This window comes from Poromitra crassiceps (assembly GCF_964638095.1).
Source record: "Poromitra crassiceps genome assembly, chromosome: 5".
Taxonomy (NCBI): Eukaryota; Metazoa; Chordata; class Actinopteri; order Beryciformes; family Melamphaidae; genus Poromitra; species Poromitra crassiceps.
In genome coordinates this window covers 58,637,282-58,662,281 of record NC_139642.1, presented here as the reverse complement: position 1 = coordinate 58,662,281, position 25,000 = coordinate 58,637,282, and the positions used below count along the sequence as shown (strand labels likewise).

Genomic DNA, 25,000 nt, shown 5'->3' with positions numbered 1-25,000 from the left:
TTCAAATTATATTTTGTTATTTTTTTAACAGCATCTACATGTTTGCACAACTGATAATTTGAAACATGTAAGGGTTCAGTCCAAAAAATAAAAGGTGAAATTACAGTGTGTGTGTGTTCTGTATATTTCTCTGTAGTCTAGACTAGCACATATGGGAGAACTAGGGTCGTGTATGTCAAGAACCATGGCTGCTGCGTCGCTCACTGCCACAGTCTTCCAGTTTCCAGTCCAAATGTGGCACCCCGTCTCAGAATGTGTTCTTGATCTTGCCGGCCACCTCGCTCAGGATCTCTCCGATCTTCTTCTGCCAGTTGAGGACGTGTTTGGACTCGGAGCACCACAGCTCTCCGTGGCGAGGCTCAGCGTTCTCACAGCGCTTGCGCACCTCCTCTTGCTGCTCCTCTGTGCCGTGCCGCAGTTCAAACTTGTAGAAGAGGGCCCACGCATCTCCCAGGTCTGGCTCAATCTTCACGGTCTTCAGGAACCACTCTCTGGCCTTGGTGATCTTACGCTCGCTCCAGAACAACTTGGCTACAGCCAGCAGGACGTGGGGGTCATGTTCACACTTCTTCAGGGCGTCCACACTCTTGGTCTTCCTCTGGGGCCTGGCCTCCAGAAACACCGCCTCAGCCCACAGGATACCTGAACTGGAGCACTCCTGCAGGGCTTTGGCCATCAACGTGTTGGAAATGTTCTTCAGTCCAGCCCGGAATTCCAGCCTGACTGACTCCAACCATAGCTCAGGGCCCTGGGAGTTCTTGAGTCGTGCCTTCTCCAGGATTGCTCTGGCTCTGGTCAGCAGTCCCACCCTCTCCTCTAGACGGGACAGCAGCATGACATGGAGTGGGGACACTTCTTCAGCCCTTGGTTGTAGGCCTCTCTGGCCTTGTCCATGTTCTCACACTGCTCCTCTATCTGACCCCTCATCATCCAGAGCTTGGGGAAGTCCTCGTAGTGCTTCAGGGCCTCGGTGCACAGCTCCTGGGCCGCGTCGATGTTGCCCAACACCCACTCCAACTTCACAGACTTCATGAACACCCGGGCTGTGGGGGCACTGCTGCGGGCCTTGGCCAGCAGTCGGCGGGCTCTCTCATACTCGTTATTCTCAGACTCCAGCTTGACAGCAGCCAGCCAGATCTCTTCACTGTTAGGGTTAGCCTGGAAGGCCAGAGCGAGGATGCTCCGGGCTGCAGGCACATCCTCGGCCAGCCACTTGGACTTGGCGCCCATCAGCCACAGGACCTCCGCCTTGGGACAGTGAGCCACGGCCCGCTGGAGCAGCGCCTCCAGAGACTCCCTGGTGCCGTGGTTCTTCTCAAAGTAGGCAGCTCTTAGCCACACGCTCTTTTTACTGGGGAACATCTGCAGAGCGTGGTCATAGATGGCTCGGGCACACTCCAACGCCCCGTGGGACACGCAACTCTCTGCATCCTTCATCCAGGTGTGTTTGCAGTCCTCCTCCTCGATGCCGATGCCGATCACGGCCCTGATCACTGCCTGGCAGGTGGCCACGCTGCCGGCCTTGTCGCACTCCTCTGCATCCTGGATCCACTGTTCTCTGTTGATCTCCACACCGTTGGCGCGGAGGGAGCTGACGGCCCTGTCAATGATCTTGTCCACCATCTGCGTGTTGCCGTTGGCCTCCTCCAGCTTGGCGGCGGTGATCCAGATGTGGCGATCCGTGGGGGTGTTCTCTCGGGCTTTGTTGAGGACGCGGCGGGCGTTCTCATACGTCTCCAACCGGGCCAGCGCCAGCCACAGCTCCACACTAGTGGGACAACACTCCACAGCTCTGCTGAGCATGATCGTGGCGTCCTCGGGCTCCTCCAGCTCCACGGCTGTCTTCCAGAGACGCACCGACTTGGACACGTTCTCCAGAGCCTTCCTGAGCACTCGTTTCTTGGCCCTGATGTCTGTCTCCAGCTCGGCAGCTCTGATGTAGATGCGGACAGACTGGGGCAGGTGGCGGACGGCCTGCGCCACCACGGCCTTGGCTGTGTCGCCTGGCTGGAGCCTGGCAGCCTCCAGCCACACATCCTCACTCTTAGGACACATCTCCGTGCCCTTCATGATGAGGTTTCGGGCCACCTGCAGTTTGCCTGTCACCTCCTCCAGCCTGGCCGAGGCGATCCAGGCAGGCGGGTGGTGGGGATTGGTCTCCCTCACTGACTTTAGCAGCAGACGAGCCTTCTTGATGTCACTGATGTCTCCCCCGTGTGTGGGGATCATGGAGTTGAGATCTGTCAGGTAACCTTTAGGATCCACCACTGTCTGTCCGCTCACCGAGTCGGACACCTGGCTGAGCCTCATATCCATGAGCGTGTTCCTGGCCTGACCGATCTTCCTCATGTCCAGGTCTCCTGTGCCGGGCGTCATCAGGCCAGGGGTAATGCTTCCTGGGTAAGTAGGGTTCAGACCGCCCAGCCCCTGCAGTGGGTCGACGGTGGTGTTTTTGTCTCCAGACTGGAGGTGTTTGGCGAAGAAGCTGTCCGGTACGGGGGTGAGTTTCTCGTGGCGGGGGTTCCTCTGCCGCTTGTTTCGGCCGTCGCCCACCTCAGGGATGCTCAGCCACTCCTCCGCCGACACCTCAGACAACTTCCTCTTCAGATCTGAAAACTGCTGCTGGATTTTTGGTCGCTCCATACGGTACTTCTCAATCTCGTCCTTCTCCCTCAGTTCTCTTCTTTCTTTACGCCTCTCATCCATCCTCTTGTCCAGTGCAGCATATATAGCATCTGCCTCCTCGTCATCTTTCTCATAGGGCCCACTGGAGAACAAGCTACCTGCATAGCCATTAAACTCATCATAGTTGGTATCATTCAGATCTTCCTCATCTTCTTCATTCTTTTTCATTTGGTCCCCCACCGTCCTCTTCCCTGGGGGCGCGTGGCGGTCATCCACTGGGTCGTTGGCATCACGAGCCGGACCGATATCAGACCGGGTGGTGAAACCAGTGGCACCTCTGCCGAGGCCAGGCACGTAGCCTAGCGGGGCGGGCATGCCCAGGAACGGCTTCTTCTTCTTGCCCATGAGCGGAGAGGCAAGGGGGATCACCGGGGGCACGCCGCCAACCGCGGCCGCCCCGGCGCCTGCCGCGGACGACCGGGACACTATTTTAGTGGACTGTTTACCCGGAGCGTTGGCCATCGTTGCTCTGCAGATGAGGGGATTCTATTCCGGGTAAGCCACAAGGCAGTCGATTTTGGTCGATTTTGGTCAATAATGATGTCACTGATGACATCACTGATGATGTCACTGATGACATCACTGATGATGTCATAGACATTGTGACATCATCAGTGATGTCACAATGTCTATGACATCATCAGTGGGACAAAGCTTGAAACAGACAAACATGGCCCACTTGCTCCCTTTATAGAAGCTTGTTGGCAGCTATGAGCTAAAGCTAACCTAAGATAGACTAGCACAACACCAGAGGCTTCCAAACTACAGTTCAGAGCCGCACAAGCTGCAAAGGTAACATACACTACTCTTCACAAATCTTTAAATGGGAGTAAATGATGTTGTATCAGACAGACTTCTCTTGTACATTAGTCATGAAGATGAGTTTTCCTTTTGTATCAAGCAGCAAAGAAGTTGTAGCATGACCAGTTAATTTTCCTTACTTCCTTACGTTACACATCACGCGATGTGACTATTGCACAAGCACACATTGTGATGATGAGGCTGAAACTATATAGTGGGCAGCCTGACTCACTGTCCAATAATATATATATATATACATATATATATATATATATATAATTTTTTTAACCTTTATTTAACGAGATAAAAGTAAAAGATGATACCTGTCTCTCACTGGCTCATGTTTGTGTGGTATAAAAAAAGGTGTCCCCACTGTTTCTCCCACATCATTTGTCTCCTCAGTGTGTTGGTGCACCGTTAGTTTTGATGACTGGCTCCTCTCTGTCTTCTCAGTGTGTTGGTGCACCGTTAGTTTGGATGACTGGCTCCTCTCTGTCTTCTCATTGCCGGCTTCCCTAATAAGGATGGATGATGTGCGTGTGGACTGATGGGCCTCTCCCATGTTCCCCTTTCACATTTCTTCTTGTGTGAGATAGGGGGCGCTTGACTGACAAAGTCTTACGATATGTCTTTGTTGGAAGACAGCGTTCGGTTATTCAGAGCGCTACACTCTCGAAGTGGCAGAGCGCACTCTGTGCACTGAGGAGAAGGAGCAGCAGAGTGGCCAAGAGCAGATTAACTGCTAAAATGGTTAAAAAAAACACAGAGGAAGAGAAGAGAAGGGAGGGGAGGAGCTGAGAGCAGAGAAGAGTGAGCTGTTTGTATGTGTAGCAGTGAGCTAACTGCTAGCCTGTGTTTTTAAAACCTATGAGCCGTGCGTTAATTCATACAGAAAGAGCTGCGTCTTTGAACAGCCACACTCATTTTAGTGATTGGATTCATATGTTCAGTCACTTACATCCAACCTCCTCCCTCCTCGGTCCTCCTCTAGGTGGTGCTATATAAAGGCTTTGTTAACAATATGTTCAGTCACTTACCTCCTCCTTCCTCGGTCCTCCTGTAGGTGGTGGCCACTGACGGGGTGCGGGCTATGATGGAGTCGGCCCTGACAGCCAGAGACCGGGTGGGCGTCCAGGACTTTGTCCTGCTGGAGAACCACACCAGTGAGGCTGCCTTCATAGAAAACCTGCGCAAACGCTTCAAAGAGAACCTCATCTATGTAAGTGGATGCTGTTGGGAGTGTGTGGGGGGTGAATGTTCAATGAGAATCAACAAGTCACCTACATTCACAGGAGGTTAGAGACATCATTGACCTGTAACTTCACGTCTCTTTGGCATCAGTGACCTGTAACTTCACGTCTCTTTGGCATCATTGACCTGTAACTTCACGTCTCTTTGGCATCATTGACCTGTAACTTCACGTCTCTTTGGCATCATTGACCTGTAACTTCACGTCTCTTTGGCATCATTGACCTGTAACTTCACGTCTCTTTGGCATCATTGACCTGTAACTTCACGTCTCTTTGGCATCATTGACCTGTAACTTCACGTCTCTTTGGCATCATTGACCTGTAACTTCACGTCTCTTTGGCATCATTGACCTGTAACTTCACGTCTCTTTGGCATCATTGACCTGTAACTTCACGTCTCTTTGGCATCATTGACCTGTAACTTCACGTCTCTTTGGCATCATTGACCTGTAACTTCACGTCTCTTTGGCATCATTGACCTGTAACTTCACGTCTCTTTGGCATCATTGACCTGTAACTTCACGTCTCTTTGGCATCATTGACCTGTAACTTCACGTCTCTTTGGCATCATTGACCTGTAACTTCACGTCTCTTTGACATCATTGACCTTCTGTGGGGTTGATGCCAGTTAAGAACACATGGAAGAAATAGCTAAATGTGAACATCCCCTTATACCCATATCATCTTTGGGGCTTGTTTCCTGTAGTTGGTTTTAGATGATGTTCTCATTCTCATTCCAATCCACACCTCAGCTCTGTTGGAAGAAGACCAAGACTCACATCTTCAGGCATCTCAGTGCGCTTATTTGGTGGAGTTTGAATGGCGTTGTTCTTCTCATTTGGACAAACAAACCGAACTAAAGGAGTAAAGAGTCCAGAATCTGAATAAATCACTCCAGGCATGCTTATTGCCAATGCACCCACACATGTTACATGGACAAGGGAACTACATATATCATATAAGCATGCACTATGGATGTCTGGGCATTGTTGTCAACCAAATATTCAGTGTATTTGTCCCGATACTATTCTTCTGATTCTTGATGTGGAGGACCCGTTGACTTGTTGTGACTCTGCAGCGTTATAAGATATCATTACGTTACATACTGTAAGAGGTACGGTAACTAAGTTGTCCTCTCCATCAGACGTATATCGGTTCAGTGCTGGTGTCGGTGAACCCATACAAGGACCTGGAGATCTACACCAAGAACCACATGGAGAGATACCGCGGGGTCAACTTCTACGAGGTCTCACCACACATGTAAGTACACCACCTCTACCACCACAACTCACAAACCAGAGCGCTAGCTGCTGTACCGTGGCTACAACCAGAGCAATCTAGTAAGGGAGTGCCGTCAGCAGAGGTCCAAAATGCGTGACTCATTAGCCAATGAACAGCCAGGAAGGGGTCTCGCGCTACTTCTGAATGCTAAAATAAAGCTGATAATGTACAATTTGATTCTTTAAAAGAAAAAACCCTTTCAGAGTACAACACAAACTGTCTATTTTGCTGCAACTCGACAGTGATGCTTAATCCAGGACCTTACTTCCTGGAACTCTTGAGAGTAAAAAACTGGTCCATTGGAGTGAAGGGAGATGTCGCGACTCTTCTATATACACGGCTCTGGCTACAACGTTACATTTGAGGTATTTAGCTGACAAGATAACAGAGACAGTCTGGGAAGGGACATAAGAGGTGAGAAGAGAGGTCAATGCTTTTCACTTTGAGATAAGAGTCTTTGCTTCAATGGCGATAACAGAATCCATTGCTGTCATTGAGATAACAGAAGGAAAGTGAGAGGCTACAGAGGGATCAGCTTGTATGACCTTCTCCTCCACGGTGATGAGAGATGGAGGGACGACAGGGATGGAATATCTGACTCATTTTCACAGATATGTGTGAGATGTTTGGAGATGTTACTCCGCATGGGGATCTCCTATAGCCTGATGTCACACTCATTTGTCAGCTTGTTGCACTCTGTGGGGGAAATCCCTGCCGGGGGATTTGATTTTCTTTTTCCCCTAACCAATCACTACAGACCAACAAAGTGTGTGCCTGAATATGTAAATCAGTGTGTATAATATAAATCAAAGTGTTTGTTTGAATATAAATCAGTGTGTATAATATGAATCAAAGTGTTTGTCTGAATATAAATCAGTGTGTATAATATGAATCAAAGTGTTTGTCTGAATATAAATCAGTGTGTATAATATGAATCAAAGTGTTTGTCTGAATATAAATCAGTGGGGAGAAGGCAAAAACAACATCTCCCTTTTATAATAAATGCCTTCAAAGGATCTCAAAGTAATTGGTACTTCTAATCGCTCGATAGCAGCGTCTATCTCGTCTACAGCATGACAACGCCGTTAGTCCCACTTGTTGCGTCATTTATGGGTGCAGCTGATTGGCTCATCGTCAGTCCCCCTCGGCGCTCATTGGACCCGACTTTTGTTTTTTTTCCCGACATGAGAAAGCGCTGTTGCGTGTCACGATGCCCGAGCAGAAGCTGCCAACCCGGTGGAGGGGGCGGAGTCAAAGGTCTTTGGAATTGTGGTTGTTTTGCTGGTGCAGCACTCCTCATAAACATCCTCTGTTCACCCGCAAAAATGTCCTGCCCTGGAATGACGACATGTTTGTTGAACCTGCATTCTAAATGGTGCGAGTGTGTGTATGTTCAGTGTGTGTGTGTGTGTGTGTGTGTGTCCTGTGGTTGTGTGTGTGTGTGTGTGTGTGTGTGTGTGTGTGTGTGTGTGTGTGTGTGTGTGTGTGTGTGTCCTGTGGTAGTGTTTGTATGTTCAGTGTGTGTGTGTGTCCTGTGGTAGTGTGTGTGTCCTGTGGTAGTGTGTGTATGTTCAGTGTGTGTGTGTCCTGTGGTAGTGTGTGTATGTTCAGTGTGTGTATGTGTCCTGTGGTAGTGTGTGTATGTTCAGTGTGTGTGTGTGTCCTGTGGTAGTGTGTGTATGTTCAGTGTGTGTGTGTCCTGTGGTAGTGTGTGTATGTTCAGTGTGTGTGTGTGTGTGTGTGTGTGTGTGTGTGTGTGTGTGTGTGTGTCCTGTGGTAGTGTGTGTATGTTCAGTGTGTGTGTGTCCTGTGGTAGTGTGTGTATGTTCAGTGTGTGTGTGTCCTGTGGTAGTGTGTGTATGTTCAGTGTGTGTGTGTCCTGTGGTAATGTTGGAAGAACATCCTAAACTAGAGTCTACTGCCTGACGTAATTCAGCTCTTCAGGAGCGACTGTCCGCTCCTGTCTGTCTGTCTGTCTGTCTGTCTGTCTGTCTGTCTGTCTGTCTGTCTGGGGGTTCTCTAGACGTCACCTCAGTCACGGCACGTGGTTTGTTTGAAGCGTTGCCACGGTAACGCCACAGGGAAATCCCTGCACCATCCTCTGGGACGCCATCGCTCGGCCACGAAACAAACAATCAAGCGTATTGTGGAGAGATTCAGAGTGGCATAAACTCAACATTCCCCAATCTCCCTCTCTCTCTCTCTCTCTCTCTCTCTCTCTCTCTCTCTCTCTCTCTCTCTCTCTCTCCACACACTTCAGTATATGGCCACATGTTTTCTCTCCGTCTGAGTGGAAAGAAGGATGTGCTTTGGCAGGGAGAGGGAGAGAGAGGGAGGGAGGGCTGGAGAGAGAGAGAGAGAGAGAGAGGGGAGGGAGGGAGGGCTGGAGAGAGAGAGGGAGAGAGAGGGGAGGGAGGGCTGGAGAGAGAGAGAGAGGGGAGGGAGGGAGGGCTGGAGAGAGAGAGAGAGGGAGGGAGGGAGGGCTGGAGAGAGAGAGATAGGGAGGGAGGGAGAGAGGGAGGGCTGGAGAGAGAAGGAGAGAGAGAGAGAGTGAGGGAGGGCTGGAGAGAGAAGGAGAGAGAGAGAGGGGAGGGAGGGAGGGCTGGAGAGAGAGAGAGGGGGGAGGGAGGGAGGGCTGGAGAGAGAGAGAGGGAGGGAGGGAGGGCTGGAGAGAGAGAGAGGGAGGGAGGGAGGGCTGGAGAGAGAGAGGGGGAGAGAGGGAGGGCTGAGAGAGAGAGAGAGATAGAGAGAGGGGAGGGGGAGGGCTGGAGAGAGAGAGAGAGAGGGAGGGCTAGAGAGAGAGGGAGGGAGGGCTGGAGAGAGAGAGGGAGGGCTGGAGAGAGAGAGAGAGGGGAGGGAGGGAGGGCTGGAGAGAGAGAGAGGGGGAGAGAGGGGAGAGAGGGAGGGCTGGGGAGAGAGAGAGAGAGAGAGAGGGGAGGGAGGGAGAGAGGGAGGGCTGGAGAGAGAGGGAGAGAGGGAGGGCTGGAGAGAGAGAGAGAGGGAGGGAGGGCTAGAGAGAGAGAGAGAGAGAGATAATTAATGAGTAACAAAATGTCTCGTTTTTGCTTAAGCTGCTTGATATGTATGCTTTGGCAATGTAAGATGCACCTTATCATGCCAATAAAGCCCTTTGAATTTGAGAGAGAGAGAGAGAGAGAGAGAGAGAGAGAGAGAGAGAGAGAGAGAGGGTGAGGTGGAAAGAACTGAAGTGAGTGAGTGGTGGTGCCAGGCTAGAAATGTCCTCATCTGATGAGAGAGGGAATTCCTCTGACCCTGAGTTGACCCTCTCCCACACACACACACACACACACACACACACACACACACACACACACATACACACACTAGAGGGGAGAGCAGGGGTTTGTTGGCACACAGCTACGTATCTTCTGGTCACAGAAAAGGTTTGAAGGTCACTGAAACAAAAATGTAACATCTAATTGTTTCCTTTCTTAAACTGCACTCATCTCCTATGTTAAAAACATCTGAAAGTCACTCAGTTGTTTTGGTTTTGGTTGGTTTGGTTGGCAATTGCAATAATAATTCCTAGAAATGAACTGGTTAAAAATTGTGTTTTGTTTAAACGTTCTCTTTTATCTCTTTTATACTGTATGTTTCCTGGTCCTTGTTTTCATTGAGTGTTCAACTTGTTTCTATCAGCTGCTATCGGTTGCATTTGAACACCGAGCCAACCAACCACAACATGGCTTTGATCATGAAGGTCCTAATTTGAGCTTATTTAGAAGACCTTAACCTCTCATCTGCTACTGCTTAACAATATTCAACCATCAATTGGGCAGGAGAAATCTGCTAGAGACTAGAGCAAAAAGAGTGACACAACCGACCCCGGTCTCCCCTACCTGTCCTTATGTGCCAGTCCTCCTCCTGACTGTGGTGGTCAGGAATGTGTGTGAGCAGGCTGAAATAACAGCAGCACTGATAGCAGCGTGGGGCTGATAGATGATGCTGTAACTAAAGCAGGCTCTGCTCTGGAGGTTATGATTCATACTAGCAGCAGTGCTGCTGTGGAGGCACGGCTGCCATTTCTCTTTCCCTGTTCACACGCACACGACGAGATGTTATCTCACCTCCAACTTTCCAAAGAGCCGCTTTCCAAGAACCTCCGAGCGCTAAATTGCTTGAAGGGAACATCATCACTAGAGCCAGACCGATACTGGATCTTTGAGGCCGATGCCGATATTAGGGAGTAAAAAAAAATCCGATATCGATATGTCGGCCGATATTCTTCTATTAAATATACACATTATATTACACAATGTTTTTGCAATGATCCCTCAAATATCAAACACTTGACAAAGATATGACTTGAGATATGTAATGTAGGCAGGATATTTTACAGCTTATCAATAAACTTGATTGTCCAAAATGACATCAATGCAATGAAACAGTCAACTGAACTGGGGATTTAATAATTATAAATAACTAGAAATACAAAAACACAAATAGAACAAATATAAAATATAACTTGAATTCAGAAAAAAGATCAAATATACACAACATGTTGTCTAAAGACAAAATAAAAAAATATCGGCATATCGGCCAACATATCGGCCGATACCGATATATCGGTTATCGGCCAATATCGGCCGATGATATCGGTGGACCGATATATCGGTCGGGCTCTAATCATCACTGTTGCTGACCAGCGGTTGCTGTGCATTGATCTTCACCCTCGGTCGTTCTGTTTTCCGTAACCACAGATTTCCATTTTATTTATTCATTCCGTTGCATTAAATTATATTGAACATAAACTGTTGCTTCCTACATTAAATATTTACTTTATGCGTGTTCCTCTCCCTAGTCTCTGTCTCCCTGTTTCAGTGTCAGTTAGTGTTTCAATGTCCGTTTATGAGTTTTTGAAGGCCAATACCCAGATCAGTAAATTTGGATTTAAGCTTGACTTAATAACGTGTTTACCTCAATGCAGAAATCTCCCATTGTGATTACATTAGAGCGGGGGGTTTGTCCTGACTATTGTGCTGTGCTGCCTCGGCCCGACGATAAGCAGGCTCGCGTCACCAGGCTCTTTTAACGATACTTACATGGGATTCAATGGCAGTTTCTAGTTCGCCACTGAATGACCAAATTGATATAACTTTCAACCATTTTGAGCAACGCTGTTTCCATACCTTTCCATACAGGCCACCAGCGTTGGCTAGTTGTTGATATTTATAAAGATTTTGTAGCTCTCATATAACTTTTTTTCTAGGCAGTGGGCAAACTGTCAATGCGTCGTTTTCAGATTTTTTTTTTTCTTTTCCTACCACAGCCAAAGAGTATAGTGAGACAAGAGGCGACGTCCATTTCTTGGTTTTTCCCATAGGTTTTTTCAAATCAAGCAGCATGCCGTTCTGCCAGAAATCTGGGTGTTTAGTCCTGCTTTAAGATTTAAGATTTTAAGCAAGTATTAAGTGTTTCTCCAAGAATTCTATTTTTGGCAAGTTTCCGAAATTACATTTAGACCATGGGACACTAAAACACGCCATGTACTGTATTGTACTGTACTATACTGTACTGTACTGTACTGTACTGTACTGTACTGTACTGTCAATAGCAGATGCTTCTCAAACGTTTTCATGTCAAAAAGCCCTGTTTAAAACTGGTCCCTATTACAGAAACAATGGACTATATAGACCAAATCACCGTGACGTCACCATGTAAACAAATTTACTTCCGGGTACCACTTGGGGAAGGCGGCAGGTTTAAATGTGCGTGTTGTCAAATAAATGCTGTCAAACCCTCTCGTTGTTTTCGGCCGACTACTTTCAATTTAAATGGTTAAACGGTTGGTAAACATGCTTGTCCGACGTATCTAGCCTTTCTTCTGTGTTTGTTTTATGTAGTGTTAGCTAGCTAATAACGTTTGTTAGTCTGTCAAACTCGCTGTTTTTTTGCAGACTCGTAACCTCGCGTCACCAGGCTCTTCTCGGCGAGAGCAGAGTCGTTAACGTTACAGACAGAGCTACCGACGCCACGTTAATTTAATTTAGCGTCAAGTCTGGTCCAACAGGTAAATAAGCTAGTCTGGTCTCCACTAACGTTAGTGAAAGTGTTGTTATGAATGATATTAAACAACAACACAACACGAACGAACCATTTTTGTCTTCTTTGTCTGTTTTTGTCTTCAACATGTCAGTTTGTGCCGTTCACCGCCATTATAATGTGTGGACCCAGGGGTACCCGGAAGTAAATGTAAACATCCCGGTGATTTGGTCTATAGTGTGTTGGCCATTTTGTACTAGTGTCTGAATTCTCAACTGTTCATTTCATTCACTATAATTTACTATAAAATACCCACAATGCACTGCAATTTCTAGTGAACAGAGAATGTACCCTACAATTTCTCCCATATACCACAATGCAATGCTGTCGTATTTACCAAAGGAGAAGAAGAGTGAGGTGGTGTCCGAAACTCATTTGATCATTCCCCATATTCACCTTATGTTCAGACGCGGGGGTGGGCCAAATTCTTCCGGGTCGTGTTAACACTTCCGGGTCGTGTTAACACTTCCGGGTCGTGTTCACACTTCCGGGTCGTGTTAACACTTCCGGGTCGTGTTAACACTTCCGGGTCGTGTTAACACTTCCGGGTCGTGTTAACACTTCCGGGTCGTGTTCACACTTCCGGGTCGTGTTCACACTTCCGGGTCGTGTTCACACTTCCGGGTCGTGTTAACACTTCCGGGTCGTGTTAACACTTCCGGGTCGTGTTCACACTTCCGGGTCGTGTTCACACTTCCGGGTCGTGTTCACACTTCCGGGTCGTGTTAACACTTCCGGGTCGTGTTAACACTTCCGGGTCGTGTTAACACTTCTGGGTTGTGTTAACACTTCCGGGTCGTGTTAACACTTCCGGGTCGTGTTAACACTTCCGGGTCGTGTTCACACTTCCGGGTCGTGTTCACACTTCCGGGTCGTGTTAACACTTCTGGGTCGTGTTAACACTTCCGGGTCGTGTTAACACTTCCGGGTCGTGTTAACACTTCCGGGTCGTGTTCACACTTCCGGGTCGTGTTAACACTTCCGGGTCGTGTTAACACTTCCGGGTCGTGTTAACACTTCCGGCGGTCACGGCACCAAATACAAATGAACGTCATGAAGAAGAGAGTTGTTTTTGTAGCGGACAGTGCAGGGGGTAAAACAAAGAACGTAGGCTAATACTTTGAGCTCGGTACACAGCAAGCAAGCGAGTATCCACTGTTAAGCCTGGATTATGCTTGACGCTTTGGCCGGCCGCACGGAAATGAGAGACACGGAATCCGACGAGGAAACGTGTGGAGCTTGTATACTCTGTGTGGGTTTCTGCTCGCGGAATTGAGCGCGAGTCTTGAAAACTCCACTTTGTCCGCCCGTCCGCGTCCGCGTAGTTACAAATTTCGGCGTGCGCACGGCCGCTCGAAAACCGTCCGCACGGAGCCTTGCGGAGGGGCGTGTCTGCTGATTTGACGTCACTTTTCCGCGCGGACACTCGCGTTCCTCGCTGATGCGGAAAGCATAATGAGACCTTTAGCCAGGTCAGATAACGTTATCGTCGACAATGACGAGCACTTTCTTGCAAAACATACCTGGACTCCAACAAAGAAAGCTTCAGATAGTTGTCTCTCCTCCGAGGCAGCACGAGCCACTTACGTCTATAAGACCCGCAGACGTTAACGTAATTCCCTGGAATGCGAGACTTAACGAGCCAGTTACATGGCGTTGCATAGACATTGCCGTTTGCTTTTATTTGGTATGTTACATACAATTGGCTAAATTATTAGTTAATTCAGAGTTAGATTATATTGGAGCGCCCCCCATTTGATTAGACTTTGTCCCAGGGTCCCCTATCTGAGCAATATATTACTCCTTCAGTCTTCCTGCTGAACGTCTGTCTGATCAGTTGTCTCCCTGTCTGTCCTCCTCCAGCTGTCTGTCTGATCAGTTGTCTCCCTGTCTGTCCTCCAGCTACGCGGTGTCAGACAACTCGTACCGCTCCATGAGGACGGAGAGGAAGGACCAGTGCATCCTGATCTCTGGGGAGAGCGGGGCCGGCAAGACCGAGGCCTCCAAGAAGATCCTGCAGTACTACGCCATCACCTGCCCCGCCAGCGACCACGTCCAGACCATCAAGGACCGCCTGCTGCAGTCCAACCCTGTCCTGGAGGTCAGGTCACCTTCAAGTTGTGCTTACTGTACTTACAAATAGGGATGTACCATGATATCGACTTGGTATCCGCCAATAAAGGCTTTTACACACTCTTAACACCCACACAGTTTACACACTCTTATCACCCACACAGTTTACACACTCTAACACAGTGTGTTAGAGTGTGAAGGTCTGGTAAGAGGAGTGAGTAGTGTACGGAAGCGCTTGATTTGATGTCTGGCGTGTCTCACTCTCAGCCAGATGTCTTCCAGATGTGCGTGCGTGTGCGCATGTGTACACTACATGTGTGCCCTGTAATTTGTCCTGCTGTCCCAGACAGACAGACACAGCAGGCCCTCTCTAACACCTCGAGCGCTCTGCCTGTAGTTCCCCTCGTGTCGTCCATCTTTTTCACACTCTCTCTCTCTCTCTGTTCTCTCTGTTCTCTCACTCTATCCCTCCACTGCCTTTCTACCTCTCCCACCATCAAGCTCCACTCTCCTCTTGTCTCCCCGTCTTTTCCTCTGTCGGCCTGATCCCTCTCTCTCCTCTCTCTCTCTCTCTCCAGGCCTTCGGCAACGCCAAGACGTTGCGTAACGACAACTCCAGCCGCTTTGGCAAGTACATGGACATCCAGTTTGACTTTAAGGTGAGCGGGACAGACTAAGCCACACCCACTGCTGCTTTAACCCCTGAGTGACCATGTTACACCACACACACACACTGCTGCTTTAACCCCTGAGTGACCATGTTACACCACACACCCACACTGCTGCTTTAACCCCTGAGTGACCATGTTACACCACACACACACACTGCTGCTTTAACCCCTGAGTGACCATGTTACACCACACACACACACTGCTGCTTTAACCCCTGAGTGACCATGTTACACCACACACACACTGCTGCTTTAACCCCTGAGTGACCATGTTACACCACACACACACACTGCTGCTTTAACCCCTGAGTGACCATGTTACACCACACGCACACTGCTGCTTTAACCCCTGAGTGACCATGTTACACCACACACACACTGCTGCTTTAACCCCTGAGTGACCATGTTACACCACACACACACTGCTGCTTTAACCCCTGAGTGACCATGTTACACCACACACACACTGCTGCTTTAACCCCTGAGTGACCATGTTACACCACACACACACTGCTGCTTTAACCCCTGAGTGACCATGTTACACCACACACACACACTGCTGCTTTAACCCCTGAGTGACCATGTTACACCACACACACACACTGCTGCTTTAACCCCTGAGTGACCATGTTACACCACACACCCACACTGCTGCTTTAACCCCTGAGTGACCATGTTACACCACACACACACTGCTGCTTTAACCCCTGAGTGACCATGTTACACCACACACACACTGCTGCATTAACCCCTGAGTGACCATGTTACACCACACACACACACTGCTGCTTTAACCCCTGAGTGACCATGTTACACCACACGCACACTGCTGCTTTAACCCCTGAGTGACCATGTTACACCACACACACACACTGCTGCTTTAACCCCTGAGTGACCATGTTACACCACACACACACACTGCTGCTTTAACCCCTGAGTGACCATGTTACACCACACACACTGCTGCTTTAACCCCTGAGTGACCATGTTACACTACACACACTGCTGCTTTAACCCCTGAGTGACCATGTTACACCACACACACACACTGCTGCTTTAACCCCTGAGTGACCATGTTACACCACACACACACTGCTGCTTTAACCCCTGAGTGACCATGTTACACCACACACACACTGCTGCTTTAACCCCTGAGTGACCATGTAACCTTTATTTAACCTTAAACCACCACTAGTCTTTGTCTGCCACTGAATACTGCAGAACCGTCATCAACCCTTTTTTGATGGACCTTCATCTTGCTTGAACATCATTCCTCCATCTCTGTGTATGTGGACACATGATGGTCCTGCTGCCAACCTGCATGTAATGTCCCCCCCGGCCCACATCACACCTTCTAGTACCCTAGCCTTACCCTCTCCTCCTCCTCCTCCTCTTCCCACGCCTCCCCTCTCCCTCCCTGGGCCCTGTCCCGTCGGCAGGGCGCCCCGGTCGGAGGCCACATCCTCAACTACCTGCTGGAGAAGTCGCGGGTGGTGCACCAGAACCACGGAGAGAGGAACTTCCACATCTTCTACCAGCTGATCGAGGGAGGGGAGGAGGACCTGCTGAGACGCCTGGGCCTGGAGAGGAACCCACAGCAGTACCAGTACCTGGTGAAAGTGAGCGGTCTTATTTTATTTTTTTATATCTGTGTCCATGTGGAAATGGTTTTCTTTAGCGAGTGTTTATCTAAGAGTGGATTGTCTCTGTGATTGCGATTGGTCAGCTAAAAAAAAACAAAAAAACAACGCAAATCATGTTGGATGCTTTTCTGCTCTGAGTTGGGAGTTTGTTCAGGACGTTCCTGCACAAAAAGCAAGGTGCATGGAATGAATTATTATTTAAAAATAAAAAATAAAATCTTAAAAAAATAAAAATTTAATTTTGATTTAAAAATAAAAATAAATTCACTCTCATTGAAAACAATTCTAAAAAGCCGCCCCAGGCTGCAAAAAAAACACGCTCTGTTCGTGGCCTAAGTTTTGCATTTGATGAGTGATAGGACTCTCTCCATTCTCTTTGCCTGGAGAGGAAAACTACAACATAACCATTATCTAGTTAGACTTATCATACGCATCATGCTGGTTATAGATGTAATCCGTCTCCCATCTCTGGACCTGGAGAGAAACCTGTATACACTATCACAATATGCGGTTGAATACATTTACATCCACTCTGTCTATGGAAATCCATCTCTGTTTATCAGTATTGTGTCAAGATTACAGTAGATCTCCCTCACTCGCTCTTGCTCCCTCCATCCTGTCAGAAGGCATTGGAAATTTCACAGTACGGTACGGTAGGTATCTCCCAAAATATCAAAATATTCCATTGAAAAAACAGTATTAAGTATTTTGCTTTGAAGAAAAATATTGCTTTATTGAAGTGAAACTAAAATGTGGACGTTTACACAAGGGTCCTCGTTATAAATTAGCTTGTAAGTACGTAATACTTTATTTATTTATTTTTATTTTATTTATTTATTGTAGTGCGTTGCCATGCATATTGCGCAACATATCATGTGCATGGTACATGGGACTTCTAGTTAATAAGCACTTAGTCCTCCTGGGAGAGATCTGCCTTTAGGCACTAGCTGAATGTGCTCCTGTGCTACACACACACACACACACACACACACACAGCCACTGAACACACACCTTTGCCTCAATAATGTGTGTGTGTGTGTGTGTGTGTGTGTGTGTGTGTGTGTGTGTGTGTGTGTGTGTGTGTGTAAATGGGTGTTTGCATGTTACGTCTGGATTTTGCTGGACACGTTACAGGATGGATCAAAATGGTTGATACAGCATAAAACAGTGTAGTGTTGTTGAACAGGATAGAACTGGAGTTGTTTACCAGTGTGTGTGTTTTCCTTTATTCCCCGCTCTCTCTCTCCCCTAGGGAAACTGTCCCAAAGTCAGCTCCATTAACGACCGCAATGATTGGAGGATGGTGAGGAAAGCCTTGACTGTGATTGGCTTCAACGAGGATGAGGTGGAGGTGAGAGGTTGCGCCCGTCATCCCCTGACACACGCTTGTTTTGTCTCACCCAAACCACAGCCATCTAGTAAGAGAGTGGTGCCAGCGGAGGCCCAAAATTCATGTGACGCAGTAGCCAATGAACAGCCAGGAAGGGGGCCGCGCGCTACGTTTGAATGCTAAAATAAAGCTGATAATTATAGAAATTTATTCTTTAAACGTCTGACCCTTTCACAGTACATGACACAAACGGTCCATTTTGCTGCGACTCGACAGCGCTGCTTAATCCAGAACCTTAGTTCCGGGAACTTTTGTGAGGTAAAAAAAAAAAAAAGTGGTCCATTGGAGTGAATGGAGATGTCGCAACTCTTCTATTATCCGGCTCTGACCCAAACTAGTGTGGGATGATTTCCTCTCGACCGGTGAACTCTGTGTACAAGATTTTGGCAACACACTGTTTCCACAAACTAGATGGAAGCTATGATCAAATCAGCAAATAAAAAACCAGGCACACCTCTGTATTACTGGAAGAAAACAAACAGACGGACATATTATTCACCTGCCTCTCTCACATAAACATCTCCACCCACACCCAGGGCTGTACGCGATATCTTTAAGCTATCGACCAAAACAACACAGTGCCAAGAAGTATTGAAACTTCTCCAGTCAAACGATTTCTGCATTCGATCCTTTCTGTACACAGATGTAGAAAAAAAGATTATTTGTATGATTTTGCTCGCAGCCAATCACCATAAGTGTTCTTGGATTTAACGTGATGTGTGATTGGCCCTTCAAGTATCACTTTGTATCATCCTATTGGCCCGGTGGTACCTGATCCAGGATCTCTCTTGCCTAGACGGTAGACAGACATAAACCGTTACCATGGAGATACAATCAGGAAAACAATCATATTTGTATCCTCGTCTAGTGAATAATCTAATTTTAACACATTCACTGCCAGCCATTTTTTTTTTACTGTAGGTAGCTTCTGCCAAGCCGTTTTTTGAGGATTCTGGCTCATTTTACAAGAGCCGAGGATAATTTTCTGCTTGGACTTTGTGAACACGAAGTTCACAAAAGTACTAATAGAATGTGTGCTTTCTCTGTCTAAAAGAGTTAGTTTGTAGAGTTAGTAGTTGTGTAGATATTAGCCGTTGAGTACAGCATGGTTTCAGCGTGTGAGACAGGAAGCTGAGATAATCGCAGTTTTGTGAAATTCAATCAAACAGGCAGAACAGTCACTTTAACCATTTATTTTTGGCATCAGTGAGAGATCAGACATCTGAACAATATAGTTCTGAACACCCTCTCCTTTAAACTCCTCCCTCTGTGGGCGTGTCTGGTGGCGTTTGTCACAAGCCAGTTTCTCCTGCCTGTCTGAGCAGTGAGCAGCCTCCCTCTCTGGCGGCCCCTCGTCGGCAAGTGTGGCGAGTGTGGACTGTGGATGGGACTCAATCGTTTCTTGGATTTTCGGTTGAGAGCTTTGATGAAGCTTTGTGCGATTCTAGGCTTTATGCTGCCCACCCAGTCTATTTTTGGAACCCCCCACCGTTGTGCGCCGGTGTGCAGCAGCGTGAAAGCGTTTTCGCCTACAGTATGAGAATGAGGCTCGTTCGTTTCTGGGTTTTCGGAATGCGTGCGATTCTGGCCTTTCTGCGGGTGTTTCAAAGTGTGTTTCACCCATAATCTATTATGCAAATTTGCAATCCCCCACGCCAGCACCGCTCTCCGCTCTCAGTGTGCTGCTGCTGGCGCGGCCGCTCTCGGGCGAGTCTGGTGACTGATGACTGTAAAATCGCCATGCCATTTCCTTGAGAATGGCTTGCTCCCGCGGCTGTTTTTGGTTGGCTTTCTCTCTGTCTGGAGAGCACTGTCGCCACTTAGCTGGTCGGTAAAATAGATTATACACATTCTCTTCCTCCAATATTGGTATAGGAGACGTAAAAGGGGTTGATCGATGTCCCACCGTCAAATTTTTTTTTTTTTTTTTTAAGCCGAGATATCTCGTCTTTGGCACTCAACGTGTTAAAAGGAAATATCACCATTATAACCAAGATGCCACAAATAATGATGCTGCTGAATGTATCGTCTTACTCCTTCACTACAACTGTAACTTGGCCTGATATTTAGACGGAATTGTCAACTCATCAACTCATTTCCTCTTCCACCAAATCCACAACTGTGGAGTGGGCGTGGCTTCGAAGGTCTGGAGCCAGGCTAACTGTTAACTGTCAATCTGATGAGAATACACTCAAATGCACCATTTATGATGCAATTCTATAAATATAGGCGAGGATGAAAATATTGTTTTCCTTTATTGTAGCTCTATTTGTATTGTATGTGTACTTACACTTGATTCATATTTCATAGCAATAAAGGAAAAAATATATCTTTTCATCCTCGCCTATATTTATAGAATTGCATCATAAATGGTGCATTTTAGTGATTTTTCATCAAATGTACAGTTACAGTTGTAGTCAAGGAGTATGACGATACATTCAGCAGCATTATTATTTGTGGCATCTTGGTTATAATGGTGATATTGCCTTTTAAAATTAGATTATTCACTAGACGAGATCAAAAATATTATGTTTTCCTTATTGTATCTCCATGGTAATAGATGTGGTAATGATGTTTACTACACTTGTCTTGATTCAAATCTCATAGCTTCTAACCTTTCAAACACGTGCAGACGTACCTGCATATATTAGGCCTTATGGTTGAGGAGCCATCCTGATTTATATGGAGTATGTCTGTCTAGGCGAGAGAACACCCCCAAAGCACCCTGGTGCTTAAGTTGACTGGTATTGGCACTGGTATTGCATTTTTTTTAAACAATATCCGGCTCTACCCACGCTATGGTTTGATTAAATCACCCAGCATATTAAACCCATTGATCTTGTGTTTTTGACGAGGACAATCCCTCAAAGCGTGGGAGCCGGGCTGAAGTTTTTATCAATATGAATGTTTTCAATACTTGTGGCTTTACGAGAGAGTGGATAATACACGTTATTGATTGATGTTAAACCTCACTACAGCATGTCACAACATTCATCACCGTAAGGCATTGGCGGCACAGTATGCCTGCTAGAGCCTGAGGGCAGTCTGTCAACATGGATGACTGTGTGTATTCGAAGTGTTTCTCACGCACAGATTCTTTATGTGCGTCTGAGCGAGTGTGTATGTTAATGTATGGCCTGTGTGAGTGTGTGCATGTTAACGTATGGCCCGAACTTATTTGTGTCTTGGTGTGGGAGTCTCCTGCATCTTCTCTTCACGAGTCTGGGCTCACGTCCAGAGATCTTAAAGGAACACTCTGCCCATTTTCAACCAGCTTTGTATCGTTAGAACATCAGTAGTATATCAGAAAACTGTAAACTGTTTTGAAGTCTGTCATTTAATTTGACAGTTATTGAGTGTTAAAGTGTGGACCAGTGACATCACTGGTCCACACTAACTCAAATTAATAACTCATTAACTCAAATCAACTCTCAATAACTGTCAAACTATTCATCGTTCATCTAGTTTGACAGTTATTGAGAGTTGATTTGAGTTAATGAGTTATTAATTTGAGTTAGTGTGGACCAGTGATGTCACTGGTCCACACTTTAACACTCAATAACTGTCAAATTAAATGACAGACTTCAAAACAGTTTACAGTTTTCTGATATACTACTGATGTTCTAATGATACAAAGCTGGTTGAAAATGGGCAGAGTGTTCCTTTAAGATTTCACACCCGCTTAGAGAGCGAAGAGCAGGTGTGTGTGTGTGTGTGTGTGTGTGTGTGTGTGTGGGGGGGGGGTGTATGTGGGTGTGCGTGGTTCTAGTAGGTGCTTGGTGAGCAGAGCACATTGCTTCACTCCTACCCACTGTTCAATCCTTAACCCAGTTTTAATCAAAGACTCCCTCCTCCGCCAACTCAGTCATAAAGATAGCCTTGTCTTTTTGCACTTGGCAATCAAATCAAATCATGTAATCTTATCGTCTGCCTAAGAATCTCATCCCTCTACTCCTTTGTATCCCTCCCTCCCAATTGGCAACCTTCGTCTTGGAAGAATGAAGCGGGCGTGGAAGTGCCAAAAACGGCGGTTCCTCGAATGGCCACTTGAGGCGGACTGCAAAAGAGAGTCAATTCCCATGTTAAAATGCCCAACTTTACAGCAGAAGGAAACGTGTTTACATCATGGTTCAAAAAACGGTTTTGGGCTCTATAGCTAATAATTTCTCCATTCATGACAACTGTATGGGGTGTGGGTTTTTATATAACTAAACTCACCCATTCATACAGTCTGCAAAAATAAGTCTGATTGCATAGAAGTCAATGGGGAAATGATCCTTCTCACTTGATTTATTACCTGAGTAGTAAACACTTTCCTAGTCTCGCTGGCCAGCCTCCCCTCCCTACCGTGAGACGAGTCTGGCCTCCCCTCCCTACCGTGAGAGGAGTCTGGCCTCCCCTCCCTACCGTGAGAGGAGTCTGGCCTCCCCTCCCTACCGTGAGACGAGTCTGGCCTCCCCTCCCTACCGTGAGAGGAGTCTGGCCTCCCCTCCCTACCGTGAGACGAGTCTGGCCTCCCCTCCCTACCGTGAGAGGAGTCTGGCCTCCCCTCCCTACCGTGAGAGGAGTCTGGCCTCCCCTCCCTACCGTGAGAGGAGTCTGGCCTCCCCTCCCTACCGTGAGAGGAGTCTGGCCTCCCCTCCCTACCGTGAGAGGAGTCTGGCCTCCCCTCCCTACCGTGAGAGGAGTCTGGCCTCCCCTCCCTACCGTGAGAGGAGTCTGGCCTCCCCTCCCTACCGTGAGAGGAGTCTGGCGCCGCAGGTCTCCATAGTGGGATTGCGATGGGCGGCGCTTAGCGGCAGCAGTGCCCTTGGAAAATAGTTTCCAACAATCCAACTTGCCATTTTCAGCGTGTAGCAACGAGCTAGCGTGTAGGTTTCTGCCGTTAGCTTGCTAGCTAGTTAGCGTTGTTGTTTTTCACTGAGGAGGCGGGGCACTATTTACAGCAACACACAGGGAGGAGGGAGCGGAAGCCGCTCTGATTGACATGGTCGGAGCCAATGACGGAGCTTGTTAAGTGGGGAGCAGACATCCGGCAGCGACTGAAACAGTCGCTCCAATGGGAGAGCAGCTATAGAGCAGAGGGAGGGCTTATCCCAGTTGTCTGTTTCCGTGCTGCCAGACTCCTCGGACGGAAGGGAGGGGAGGCTGTTCAGCGAGACCAACACTTTCCTAATGAGTTGATGGTCTCAATCGCTAGTCTCAAGTCTTCTCCAATACAGCGTGATGTTCATTTTGTAAATTACCATCTCATTTAGAGTCAAATAAACAAGAAAGCAGACTATGTTTTGGGGCATGATTGACAGGTCGCCTGTCCAGTGATCGCACAGCTCCCGGTCTTCGCGGACCAATTAGCAGGCGGCACTGTGGGAAACCCCTGGTCTCGCGCTCGCTGCTTCTGGCTCCAAATAACCAAGATGGCCGAGGTCCAAATGCCAAACTCAAGGCTTCAGAACCAATGGGTGACATCATGGTGGCTATGTTCATATCTTTATACGCTCTGTGTGCGCCTCTCTGCGTAGGAGCTGCTGAACATCATAGCCAGCGTGCTGCACCTGGGGAACGTGCAGTATGGCGGCGACGACAGCGGCAACGCCTGCATCACCTCCGACACACAGATCAAGTACCTGGCCAGGGTGAGCCTCACACTGCATCACCTGTGACACACACTCACACTGCATCACCTCCAACACACACTCACACTGCATCACCTCTGACACACACCCACACTGCATCACCTGTGACACACACTCACACTGCATCACCTCCGACACACACCCACACTGCATCACCTGTGACACACACTCACACTGCATCACCTCTGACACACACCCACACTGCATCACCTGTGACACACACTCACACTGCATCACCTCTGACACACACCCACACTGCATCACCTCTGACACACACCCACACTGCATCACCTCTGACACACACCCACACTGCATCACCTCCGACACACACCCACACTGCATCACCTCTGACACACACCCACACTGCATCACCTCCGACACACACCCACACTGCATCACCTCCGACACACACTCACACTGCATCACCTGTGACACACACTCACACTGCATCACCTCTGACACACACCCACACTGCATCACCTCCGACACACACCCACACTGCATCACCTGTGACACACACCCACACTGCATCACCTCCGACACACACTCACACTGCATCACCTGTGACACACACCCACACTGCATCACCTCTGACACACACCCACACTGCATCACCTCTGATACACACCCACACTGCATCACCTCTGACACACACTCACACTGCATCACCTCCGACACACACCCACACTGCATCACCTCTGACACACACCCACACTGCATCACCTCTGACACACACCCACACTGCATCACCTGTGACACACACCCACACTGCATCACCTCTGACACACACCCACACTGCATCACCTCTGACACACACCCACACTGCATCACCTCTGACACACACTCACACTGCATCACCTCCGACACACACTCACACTGCATCACCTCTGACACACACTCACACTGCATCACCTCTGACACACACTCACACTGCATCACCTCTGACACACACTCACACTGCATCACCTCTGACACACACTCACACTGCATCACCTCCGACACACACCCACACTGCATCACCTCTGACACACACCCACACTGCATCACCTGTGACACACACCCACACTGCATCACCTCCGACACACACTCACACTGCATCACCTCTGACACACACTCACACTGCATCACCTCTGACACACACTCACACTGCATCACCTCTGACACACACTCACACTGCATCACCTCCGACACACACCCACACTGCATCACCTCTGACACACACCCACACTGCATCACCTGTGACACACACCCACACTGCATCACCTCCGACACACACTCACACTGCATCACCTGTGACACACACTCACACTGCATCACCTCTGACACACACCCACACTGCATCACCTCTGACACACACCCACACTGCATCACCTCCGACACACTCACACTGCATCACCTCTGACACACACTCACACTGCATCACCTCTGACACACACCCACACTGCATCACCTCTGACACACACCCACACTGCATCACCTCCGACACACACCCACACTGCATCACCTC

The 25,000-nt window shown here is 48.1% G+C and overlaps 1 protein-coding gene and 1 pseudogene across 3 annotated transcripts in view; one reads left to right on the top strand and one right to left on the bottom strand.

Annotated features, from left to right (window-relative positions):
- LOC310777593 (unconventional myosin-Ic-like) overlaps positions 1-25,000 on the top strand; it is a 112,807-nt gene that overhangs the window by 58,437 nt on the left and 29,370 nt on the right. For both annotated transcript variants that reach the window (XM_083637967.1, XM_083637966.1), the window contains exons 2-8: positions 4,550-4,705; positions 5,881-5,996; positions 13,983-14,181; positions 14,732-14,812; positions 16,264-16,443; positions 17,720-17,818; positions 23,380-23,493. In XM_083637967.1, the coding sequence (XP_083494093.1) occupies positions 4,577-4,705; positions 5,881-5,996; positions 13,983-14,181; positions 14,732-14,812; positions 16,264-16,443; positions 17,720-17,818; positions 23,380-23,493 (918 nt within the window). In that variant the 5' untranslated portion in view covers positions 4,550-4,576. The remainder of the gene's footprint in view (positions 1-4,549; positions 4,706-5,880; positions 5,997-13,982; positions 14,182-14,731; positions 14,813-16,263; positions 16,444-17,719; positions 17,819-23,379; positions 23,494-25,000) is intronic.
- On the bottom strand, positions 230-3,045 carry LOC310777594 (pre-mRNA-processing factor 6 pseudogene; annotated as a pseudogene). Its single transcript has one exon. The product of its transcript is annotated as a pre-mRNA-processing factor 6 pseudogene (transcript).